Raw genomic sequence first — 13,002 nt, 5'->3', positions numbered from 1 at the left:
GGGGATATTGGCACCAGCAGGTCTGCACATAAGTTGACCTGGGAGATCGGGAAAATCTCCACCCATAACCCACCAGGCGGCCGGGATATAACTCGATCATGACCTTCCGATTAGGAGGCCGATGTCTTATCCACTACGCCACTGCGCCCGTCGTTACAGGAACAAAATAATACAAACAAGAGGTGCAGTTGTCTCTTTGCAAGAATCATCGACTTGCTTGTCTTCCGAGCGAGCGACTGGACTACAAACAACACAAACATTAAAGGAACAATACAAACAAGATGGCTGCCTCTGTGCAAGAATCATTGCCTCGCTTGTGTCTTTCGAGTGAGCTGAGTACTGGACTATTTGTCAGATAAGTTTATTTTCTGTATTAAAAGCTAGTGTTTGTCGGTCTGTCCACTTAAAAGACTGCTGGGTCGAAAATCAGTGACTAACGTTTTGTTTTGTCACAAATTAAACATTCCAATAACTTAATACCTTTCTTGTGTTTTCATTCTAAAATGGAACAGCGAGAATACCGGCCCTTCAATTCTCCTTCAAGATACAAAAACAAAGCATCAGCAAATTTGAGAACGTTTGAATTTGACGCAGACATTACTATCAACAGAGTTGGTACTCAAATCTTTGGGCACCAAGAAGAGTCTGGACAAAGTTGACTCTGGAATATAAAACTTTGGCTCAGAACTCAGAATTCAAACCCACGACGATAGCAATCAAAAAGCTGATTTCAAAGCCAGCGCCCGGCCTATACCGACTGAGCTTATAATTTATACGGACTAGCATTTTCATGCCAATCACTGCATGAGTATGATCTTTAGTTATAGAACAGAGAAATTCCACTCAGTCGTCTTAATTGCATATTTGTGACCCTCCACCACGAAATGAGTCGTATGTCACCTCGCGCGGTTCTGCGCTAGGCTTAATATAAGTCCGGGGATTGTCTGGTAACAGTGTGAGGGTCACCTTAGTCACAGGCTTATAAATCAAACAGCTTTCGCTCTTTTCTGAAACGGTTTTCACCTCTGGATAGAGCATAAAAAACTCTTTAGGAAAATGTAAAAATATGAAAATCATGCAAAGGTGACATGCGACTCATTCCGTGGTGGAGGCTCACATTTCCTAAAAAATAAAATAAAATTCAGGCGTAGACTGTGGAGACAAGCTTTTTGTGACACAGGGTACAGTGGAACCCTTTTTAAGACCTCTGAATATCTGAGAAAATCAGGTCTGGAATTGGAGGGAGTGGGCGGGGATGTAGCTCAGTCGGTAGCGCGCTGGATTTGTATCCAGTTGGCCGCTGTCAGCGTGAGTTCGTCCCCACGTTCGGCAAGAGATTTATTTCTCAGAGTCAACTTTGCGTGCAGATTCTCCTCGGTGTCCGAACACCCCCGTGTGTACACGCAAGCACAAGACCAAGTGCGCACGAAAAAGATCCTGTAATCCATGTCAGAGTTCGATGGGTTATAGAAACACGAAAATACCCAGCATGCTTCATCCGAAAACGGCGTATGGCTGCCTAAATGGCGGGGTAAAAAACGGTCATACACGTAAAATTCTACTCGTGCAAAAAAACACGAGTGTACGTGGGAGTTTCAGCCCACGAACGCAGAAGAAGGAGGGAGTCTTAAAGCAGAAGTAAATTAACAGACGCCATCAACAAAACATGTGAAAAAGCAAAGTCTTAAAAGGGGGAAGTCTTCTTCTTCTTCTTCTTCTTCTTCTGCGTTCGTGGGCTGAAACTCCCACATACACTCGTGTTTTTGCACGAGTGGAATTTTACGTGTATGACCGTTTTTACCCCGCCATTTAAGCAGCCATACGCCACTTTCGGAGGAAGCATGCTGGGTATTTTTGTGTTTCTATAACCCACCGAAGTCTGACATGGATTACAGGATCTTTTCCGTGCGCACTCGGTCTGGTGCTTGCGTGTACACGCGAAGGGCAGGTCTGCACATAAGTTGACCTGGGAGAGAGTTTTTCTTTAATTGCTTAACGCCCAACCGACCACGAAGGGCCATATCAGGGCGGGGGTGCTGCTTTGACATATAACGCCACACACAAGACAGAAGTCGCAGCACAGGCTTCATGTCTCACCCAGTCACATTATTTTGACACCGGACCAACCAGTCCTAGCACTAACCCCATAATGCCAGACGGAGCGGAGCAGCCACTAGATTGCCAATTTTAAAGTCTTTAGGTATGACCCGGCCGGGGTTCAAACCCACGACCTCCCGATCATGGGGCGGACGCCTTACCACTAGGCCAACCGTGCCGGACCTAGGAGAGAGATCGGAAAAAAAAAGAAAAAAAAAGGGAAGTCTTTAATAAGGGGGTAATAAAAGAGGGATTCCACTGTATCTCTCTGACACTGACAAAGCGTTCTCACCTCGCTTCACTTCTTCCGTGGACTGTTTCTGTTCGTGGAGCTCCTTCTGTAGCATGGCGATCTTTTGCTGAAACACACGGCATAGGGTCTGTTAGCTTATACCTTTACCAACTTGGACGCTCACAGACACTTATAAGAGACTGAGATTTGTACAGACACTGAAAAGCTAGCACAGTAACGACATGTGATACAGACGTACATGAGGCACACACACACACACACACACACACACACACACACACACACACACACACACACACACACACACACACACACACACACACACACATGAGCACATATACACAGACACACACACACACTAACACGTCACACACTCACGCACGCATGCACACACAAGCACATGCACCCACACACACATGCAGGACACAGGTTTGGCCAAAGATTGTGAAAGTTTATAGCACAGTGTCTGAATTCTGTTTTCTTGAATGGGACACTGATCGAGTGCCTTACACACATTATCAATTCCTATCCTTCACATCAAAATACCTATCACATCCTCAGCGCATGAGGTTAAACTATTAGTCAAAATTCAGTATGTGTTTTATTTAAACTTTTGGGCTAAAACTCACACAACTCTGCACTTACAGCTTACATCCATGAGTTTGTTTCCAAATGAACAATTAATTATGAGAAAAAAATGTTTCAGGTAAAAACAAAAACAAAATTTAAAATCTAAAATAAATCACTGATACATTAATTTATAAAGTATCCGCTCTTAAAAAAATAGAGTCAGCATAACTGAGAAGTGTTATGCAATATGCTGAATTATCCTACATACGTGAGAGAGACACCCGTGAGATAATAATCGTTCAAATCACACGTGTGTATATCATGTAAATGAGGTCATGTCAAGCAAGTCTGGCAGGGACCTGTTTTTCCACTGCTTATGATGCCAAAGTCACCGAGACAAACGTCATTATAGAAACAAAAATTGCGCTCGCTAATTACCCTCGATCATGAATCTTTAGAACTACCACGTCACGCCACACTTTCAGAGTGACGTTTCTTTGCTTTGACGTAATAGATTGCACGAGGCTTGAGAAGAGATCGAGGTTCCGAAACAAGCGTCTTCAATTTATCTGCCTCGACTGCAGGACATTTTCAGTAAAATACACGTAAGTACAGTATGTAGGATAAACAGAATACTACATGGCTTGCTTTGTCGTACCAGATTTACACTCGTTGCTTTTTCAAATAGTGAACAGCTCGCTTTCGCTCGCAGTTCAATATTTAAAAAAACAACTCGTGTAAATCTGGTACGACACAGCAAGCCATGTAGTATTCTCTATGTACAAACTATGATTATACCACTGAAATAAATTTAAAAGTGATCAGACTTTTTGTTTCTCGTTTCCATTCCAGTCTAAATATCAGTACTAACAAAAACATGCACAGTTTCTTAAAATAGCAACCTGCAATGTTGTTAATACCATAGACCTATATTATCCCTGTTAATACTTAGTAACCTGCAATGTTGTTAATACCATAGACCTATATTATCCCTGTTAATACTTAGTAACATGGCAAGTGCTGCCTTCACACTATAACAGTTACATTTCACACATAAACACATACATACACATGCATACCAACAATGTTACACTCTTTGATTAGTAATCTGCAAAATTTAAACTTAATTATTTCAAATCAACACTTACGGCAATAAACTCACACACAGAAAATGTGCAGATAACATATATTAAAACTAAATTCACTCTGTTTTCATCGGAGAATGATGCAAAATTTGAAAGAAAATCAAAGTTTGTAAACCATGGAGACAAAAGCAATGGGCGCTTCTGGGGTGATAATGCGAGACAACTCCTGTGATCTTGCCGCGAGGTGGCGCTAGTTACCAGCCGAAAGAAAGATGGGGCATAACCTCACCAGAACCGACCATGTGCCATTGTCTGTTTACCGTATAAAATGCACGACTTACACACGAACTGTTACCAAACCGATATGCTATTTAGGACCAATGCAAGTTTTTTTTCCTTTCTCGTGTGATCTTTAACAGCGAGGTGGCGCTAGAGTTACCAGCCGAAAGAAAGAGGGGGTATAACCTCGCCAGAAGCGCCCATTATGTCCTTTCCTCTGAGTTATTACAGTGCCTCATGGATCACACACCATATGTGACCCTCCACCACGAAATGAGTCGCATGTCACCTCGCGCGGTTCTGCGCTAGGCTTAATATAAATCCAGGGAGTGTCGACTGGTAACAGTGTGAGGGTCACCTTAGTCACATGCTTATAACTCAAACAGTTTTTGCTCTTTTCTAAAACGGTTTTCACCACTGGATAGAGCATAAAAAAATCTTTAGGAAACTATAAAAATATGAAAATCATGCAAAGGTGACATGCGACTCATTTCGTGGTGGAGACCGTCACATATTTTCTAATCGACATTGTATCCGCAGTTACATTTAATGACAACCAACATAAGTAATAAGCTGATCTTTGTGAAACAATACATTCATTACAATTTACCTTTTTCACAATCAATTTTTTTATTTTCACCATTGTCTGCAAACTTAAGACTGAAGCACACACACACACACACACACACGCACACACACACACACACACACACACACACACACACACACACACACACACACACACACATTCTCAACTAACTTTTACTACATGTACTTTCACTGCCTTCAAATATATCACTCATCTACAAAAGGGGAGTTTTCAACTCTACGCTAGTGCACCTCACATAAAGTGACTAATTCATGAACGGACTAATAGATACGGCTATGGAAAAAGTGACATAGAAAAAAACAGAAACTGGAAGGAAAGTCACTGAGTCACTAAAGTTACGCAGACTGCAATTTCTGGCAATGTTGATCAGACAAATGTGACCCTCCACCACGGATTGAGTTGCATGTCACCTTTGCATGATTTTCATATTTTTACATTTTCTTAAAGAGTTTTGTATGCTCTATCCAGTGGGGAAAACCGTTTTAGAAAAGAGCGAAAACTGTTTGAGTTATAAGCCTGTGACTAAGGTAACCCTCACACTGTTACCAGACACTCCCCGGACTTATATTAAGCCTAGCGCAGAACCGCGCGAGGTGACATGAGACTCATTTCGTGGTGGAGGGTCACAAATGTGCACCTGACATCAAAAGCTCGACATGTGGCTGTTCAAATCTCTACACGCTTGAGCAATTAAAAACAATTTACAACAGACTGAGAACACATGTAAATGTAACAGAACACACACAAAAACTACAGTCTCAATCTGAGTTAAATAACAAAATGGTTAAAGTCTGTTGTACTACGTATACAATCAACTGCAAAAAAATAAAAAAAAGAGTTTCACTGTCACTTTTTGATGAATAAAAAAAAAGTTACCAACTAACTACAAAACTGAAGAAAAAGACAACAAATACAACACCATACATGTGATCAAACACAAGCAAAACACGGCAAAGCATTCATAAAACTGAAAATAAAACACAATCCAAATGGTCATTCAATGCAAAAATGCCGAAACAAAAATTCGGCCTACTGCTTTTAATTTCACAATTGGTTGTCGAAACTGTAATTAGACTAAATATTGCATTAACAAGTCTACATGCAGCTAGCTACACCAAACTGTAATTAGACTAAATATTGCATTAACAAGTCTACATGCAGCTAGCTAGCTACACCAAACTGAACACAATCAAAGTAGTAAGTCAACAGAACAGTTACGTAACACTTCAAGTCTAGCATTATAAACACGAACTGGACCAAACAAAGCAAACCACAATATTGACGTGCAATTAATCAACAACACCTACTTCTTGTGTAACAAAGCCACTCAACAAACAACGCTCAAAATCAAACTGCAAAACTGGCATTTCGCACTAACCAATCACGATCAAAACAGCATTTACTGGAAACCATTTCTCTAACAAAATCAACCAATAAAATATAGTGAAACCCCGCAAGACTAAATTCCATTAATCATGGATGAAGATCCACACATATTAATCCTTGAATCATTAACATCGATTTGTGATGAATTATTCAGCCATTAAATCTTCTTCTTCTTCAGCGTTCCAGAATTTTCTGGTTACCTGTGAGCTCGTTTGCCCATTTGGGTTCCCCACACTATACTCTGAGAGCATAGTCAGCTCACTTCGCTTTCGTTGAGTAGGCATGCTGGGTATTTTCGTGTTTCCATAACCCACCGAACTCCGACATGGATTACAGGATCTTTTCCGTGCGCACTTGGTCTTGTGCTTGCGTGTACACACGAAGGGGGTTAAGTCACTAGCACGTCTGCACATAAGTTGACCTGGAAGATCGAAAAAATCTCCACTCTTAACCCACCAGGCGGCAGCGACCGGGAATCGAACTCGCGACCTCCCGATTAGGAGGCCGACGTCTTACCACCACGCCACTGCGTCCGTCATAGTTTTGAGGTCTGTGAAAGGGGATCCGACAGTACTGGGTACATTGCTTTGGAACTTTTCATACAGCTTAAATCAAGTTCTCAAACTCGTCAAGGTATACTGTCTTCATCTTTCAGGAAATGTCACTCATCGATCAATCTGAACTTTTAGGGGGAGCGACGTGCTTCAACTTCTCTTTTCCCTCCACCCCTGGCAGTCTCAACAAAATAGTTCTTTTAACTGTGTAATTTTTGGGGGATCCATTCTTTCCTTCATGGAAGAAAATACTGTGACTTTTCAGGACATCAAGCAATAACCATAATGTTGATTGTGTCATAAACAGAAAATTGCAAATCTTACGCCCAGCAAAGCTGGTTTTCAATTCAAGACTGCCTTATCAGCATTTCATCATTTCCAGGCAAGAATTTCATTTATTTGCAGTAATGGCTGTGACTGACTAACAAATCTGTAAAAACAATCAGCAGAAGTTTAATATTACGCAGGAATGGTGCACGTCTTAAAAGAGTTTCAATCTACGAGTCTAATTTTTATTTTTTTTAAATAAATAAATAAAAAAGCCACCTCAACACAACAAGCAAGTGCACTGTCAGCAAAAAGCAACTGTCAATCATGTGTCAATCATGTGTCAATCATCAACCTGAACTTCCCCCTCAATGGCCGAGAGTTTGGAGGAGTTGCGCTCCCCGAAGTGGTTAGACTGAGCCAGCTCCATTTCCATGCGCGTCAGTTTCTGTCGCTGTTCGGCGATCTTGGCGTCCCGTGCTGCAATCTCATTTTGCAAGGCTTCCGAATCCTTGACGGCTTTCTGGGTGTGGCACATACAGTCATTTTCATTTCATTTTCATTTTTGTCTCTTCATTTCCCTTATCCCATTGCATGGAAATAAAGCTAGCAGCAACAAGAGTCGCGCTTACCCATGTGTGTGTGTGTGTTTGGTGTGGTACATACAGTCATTTTCATCTCTTCATTTTTGTTACTTTATTATATCCTATTGTTTGGAAATTAAGCTAGCAGCAACAAGAGTCGCGCTTACCCATGTGTGTGTGTGTTTGGTGTGGTATATACAGTCATTTTCATCTCTTCATTTTTGTTACTTTATTATATCCTATTGTTTGGAAATTAAGCTAGCAGCAACAAGAATCGCGCTTACCCATGTGTGTGTGTGTTTGGTGTGGTATATACAGTCATTTTCATCTCTTCATTTTTGTTACTTTATTATATCCTATTGTTTGGAAATTAAGCTAGCAGCAACAAGAATCGCGCTTTATGTGTGCGTGTGTTTTGGGTGTGGCACATACAGTCATTTTCATTTCATTTTCATTTTCATCTCTTCTTTTCCGTTACTTCATTTTCCTATTGCTTGGAAAGCTAGCAGCAACAAGAGTCAAGCTTATGACCCATGTGTGTGTGGTGTGTGTGTTTGTGTGTGACACGTACATACAATCATTTTCCATTTTATTTTCATCTCTTCATTTCCGTTACTTTATTATATCCTATTGTTTGGAAAGCTAGCAGCAACAAGAGATGCGCTTACCCATGTGTGTGTTTGGGTGTAAATCAGCCACATGCACTTACGGCAGAATGACCGAATGACAGAGGTCAGCTTTTACGTGCCACTGTGGTGACACAGGCGTGGGACATGGATACCGTATCTGAGTCTGCACATAAAGTTGATCCATATCCGAACCATCCTGGATTGCATGGAACCCGTGACCCAAGGATGACACAACCAGTGCCCTATAGCTACCATTTACTAAGCAACCAGACCCCCCTGATCTGATATTAAATTATGACAGGAATGACGTCTGTTTTATTGACTTGACTCTGTCTTCAGTAACTGGGAGAACATGGCCGTCATTTGTTTCAGAAGTGTAATGTTGATGATAACAATAAGGACGCAAATTTAAGGTGATTTGATTATAATAATGTGATGATGATGATGATGATGATGATGATGATGATGATGATGATGATGATGATGATGATGATGATGATGATGATGATGATGATGATGATGATGATGGTGGTGATGATGGCGGTGATGATGATGGCGGTGATGATGATGATGATGTTGATGATGATGATAAGGATGATGAAGATGATGGTGATGACGATGATGAAGACGACGACTTGTAACGACAGCAGTGATGACAACGACGATGAGGACGACAACGATGCTGATGCTGATGATGATGCTGATATACTTTTACACTTCAGATTGAAATGACGGCTGTGTCAGACTGCTGACTTCAGTCCTTGGCAAAAACAAAACCTCAAGTAAAAGCTACTGTCATTCTTTCCACCAGTAATAGACAAATTCCAGAAATAACTTTTGCTGCGAAAAAAAGAGGGCAAACAAACCCACGTGACAAAATAGGCCAATCACTATTGACTTGCGTGTCTTACACGTGCTCACTGACAACGTGTAGCAACACGCCGCTCGCTAGTGATTGGCCTGTTTTGTCACGCACGTTTGTTTGCCCTCTTTTTTTCGGTAGCAACAGTTATTTCCGAACATCGTCTATTTCAAATTGTGACAGCTTAACATAATTATCGAAAAAGATTAATTTGATGCAAATAGAGCATCATCAAAAATTATACTATAGAGACAAAAAAACACAATGACACAAAATGTTTGTACTTTTAACTTTTATATTACTTCTTCTTCTTCTGCGTTCGTGGACTGAAACTCCCACGGAATTTCACATGTACCCCGCCATTTAGGCAGCCATACGGCGCTTTTGGAGGAAGCATGCTGGGTATTTTCGTGTTTCTACAACCCACCGAACTCTGACATGGATTACAGGATCTTTTCTGTGCGCACTTGGTCTTGTGCTTGCGTGTACACACGAAGGGGGATAATAAGCCACTAGCATGCAGGTCTGCACATAAGTTGACCTGGGAGATCAGAACACTTAATTATCCCACCAGGCGGCCGCGGCAGGGATTCGAACCCTCGACCTTCCGATTAAGAGGCCACAGCGCCTGTCACTTTTCATACTGAGAGTTTGACCTTTTCAGACATTCAGTGACCTCAAACACATGTGATTGAAAAAAACAAACACAGGCATGTATATAAGTGTGCTGAAAACAAAAGCGTCCAAAACAAGAAATCCTGCATTTTCAACCCCTGTTAGATACAAAACTATAGGTATATCGAAGACAAAAATGTACGACATTATCGTGCAATACACGGGTATACTGTGGATATACCATATACATAGCCAATACTTGAAACTAGTTATTAGAACAAACCATTCCTTACTTTCCAAATCATGCACATGCAATAAAATGCAAGGGAGAAAATGTAAGTTTTACACCCTCACGGCAAAGCCATTGGGGTCATGTGAGACGGTAAAACTCGACTTTGTATAAAAAACAAAAATAGAAATGCAGGGTGGAGGGGGAAGGAAGTTGTAGACAGCTGGCTTCCGGCTACTAGTGGAGACCTGAAATGGGCTAGGGATCGGGTTGGGTCGTCTTGGGTCAGTGGTGTAGTGGGCTGTTGGCCCAATGAATGTACTGTGCAAGTTGTGACCACTGTGAGACGGGGCCAGCGGAATCTAATCAAACTGAAAGTGCGGCAGACTTACCTTGGCGAGCTCAGCGGCGGTACGAAACTTCTGTACCTCCAGGTTCTTCAGCTCCAGCTGTTTGAACGTCGACTGGAGCTTATCGTCCTTCTCCTCCAGGTCTGAAACAGTTTGATTTTATTTTTTTTTATTTTTCGTTTATTTACCCTATTTCCAGGCAAGAATCACGTTGACTAGCTGTGAGCCCCTTCCTAGGGAGGGACCATGCAGGCATCACTAACTCCCCCCCTCATTCACACCCGCCCCCACCTCAAACCCCCACCCACACACCCCCCCCCCCCCTCCCCCTCTCCTGAGCTCCCACCTGACAGATTTATCAACACATAAGGGGCAACAGTGACTCTTTCTTCAGCTCCCACCTGACAGATTTATCAACACATAAGGGGCAACAGTGGCACGACGTGGCCCCGACTGAAAGGAGCTGCCCAGAACCGGGTGCGTTGCTGAGGAGTTGTTGCGGCCCTATGCTCCACAGGGAGTCTACAGGAATAAGTCAAGTAAGTCAAGGTGCAACAGTGACTCTTTCTTCAGCTCCCACCTGGCAGATTTATCAACACGTAAAGGGCAACAGTGACTCTTTATTTCGAGCGGTCGGAACATGTATGTTATTGAAAGTCTCCCCTCCTTCTACCTTCCTGGGTGTGGCAGACAGCATCAGAAAGTGTTCAAATGCATGTGCAAAAATGAGAGAAATGAAAATTTGGTTTACATGCCCATGCAGCGGCAAACCTAAAAGGGGACACTTTTCTCGGACTCACGGGGCAGGTGCCAGAAGGTAACATGGAGACAGCAAAGAATAAACACAAGAGATTCACCCCTAACCACCACCCCCTGCACCCCTTTCCCTCTTCCTCTTTCGCTGGGTCTCCAGACTGTTTCTGGAAAATCCGGGTCACTTCCTCCCAGTGGCAATAAGCTCCCAACCACATGCATACAGTACTATAGTGTAATTGGTTTGGCAATGAAGTGAACTTCCAGTTTAATAAATCTTTCTTGTTTTTCTTATTCTGTCAAACGCAATCAAACTCAGTATAAGACCGACTGCATGCACGGTTGCCAATCTCCTTTTGAGTATTTTTACATACAAACAGGTAAAATACCAGAAACTCACAGATAGCATGAACACAGCCGTTCACATTTTGGGATAGCTGAGACGCCACACCTGTATTACCTATCCACACCTGTATGATAACCTATGCACACCGGTATGATAACCTATCCACACATGTATGATAACCTATCCACACCTGTATGATAACCTATCCACACCTGTATGATAACCTATCCACACCTGTATAACCTATCCACACCTGTATGATAACCTATCCACACCTGTATGATAACCTATCCACACCTGTATGATAACCTATCCACACCTGTATGATAACCTATCCACACCTGTATGATAATCTACCCACCCCTGTATTATAACCTATCCACACCGGTATGATAACCTATCCACACCTGTATGATAACCTATCCACACCTGTATGATAATCTATCCCCACCTGTATTATAACCTATCCACACCTGTATGATAACCTATCCACACCTGTATTATAACCTATCCATACCTGTATGATAACCTATCCACACCTGTTATAACCTATCCCCACCTGTATGATAATCTATCCCCACCTGTATTATAACCTATCCACACCTGTATGATAACCTATCCACACATGTATGATAACCTACCCACCCCTGTATTATAACCTATCCACACCTGTATAACCTATCCACACCTGTATGATAACCTATCCACACCTGTATGATAATCTATCCCCACCTGTATGATAACCTATCCACACCTGCATGATAACCTATCCACACCTGTATGATAACCTATCCACACCTGTATGATAACCTACCCACCCCTGTATTATAACCTATCCACACCTGTATGATAACCTATCCACACCTGTATGATAACCTATCCACACCTGTATGATAACATATCCACACCTGTATGATAACCTATCCACACCTGTATTACCTATCCACACCTGTATGATAACCTATCCACACCTGTATGATAACCTATCCACACCTGTATTATAACCTATCCACACCTGTATGATAACCTATCCACATCTGTATGATAACCTATCCCCACCTGTATGATAATCTATCCCCACCTGTATGATAACCTATCCACACCTGTATGATAACCTATCCACACCTGTATGATAACCTATCCACACCTGTATGATAACCTATCCACACCTGTATTATAACCTATCCACACCTGTATGATAACCTATCCACACCTGTATGATAACCTATCCACACCTGTATGATAACCTATCCACACCTGTATGATAACCTATTCACACCTGTATTATAACCTATCCACACCTGTATGATACCCTATTCACACATGTATTATAACCTATCCACACCTGTATGATAACCTATCCACACCTGTATGATAACCTATCCACACCTGTATGATAACCTATCCACACCTGTATGATAACCTATCCACACCTGTATTATAACCTATCCACACCTGTATGATAACCTATCCACACCTGTATAACCTATCCACACCTGTATAACCTATCCACACCTGTATTATAACCTATCC

General features: G+C 41.9%; 1 protein-coding gene across 1 annotated transcript in view; it reads right to left on the bottom strand.

Moving 5' to 3' along the window:
- Positions 1–13,002, bottom strand: part of LOC138951071 (myosin-4-like) — a gene marked incomplete in the record, with an annotated part of 118,350 nt that overhangs the window by 84,337 nt on the left and 21,011 nt on the right. Inside the window, 3 exon segments of the mRNA XM_070322737.1 lie at positions 2,390–2,456; positions 7,457–7,624; positions 10,413–10,513. Of these exon segments, the coding sequence (XP_070178838.1) occupies positions 2,390–2,456; positions 7,457–7,624; positions 10,413–10,513 (336 nt within the window).

The sequence above is a fragment of the Littorina saxatilis genome, linkage group LG16 (genome assembly GCF_037325665.1).
Source record: "Littorina saxatilis isolate snail1 linkage group LG16, US_GU_Lsax_2.0, whole genome shotgun sequence".
NCBI classification, from domain to species: Eukaryota; Metazoa; Mollusca; class Gastropoda; order Littorinimorpha; family Littorinidae; genus Littorina; species Littorina saxatilis.
This window is presented reverse-complemented; position numbering and strand designations above follow the sequence as displayed.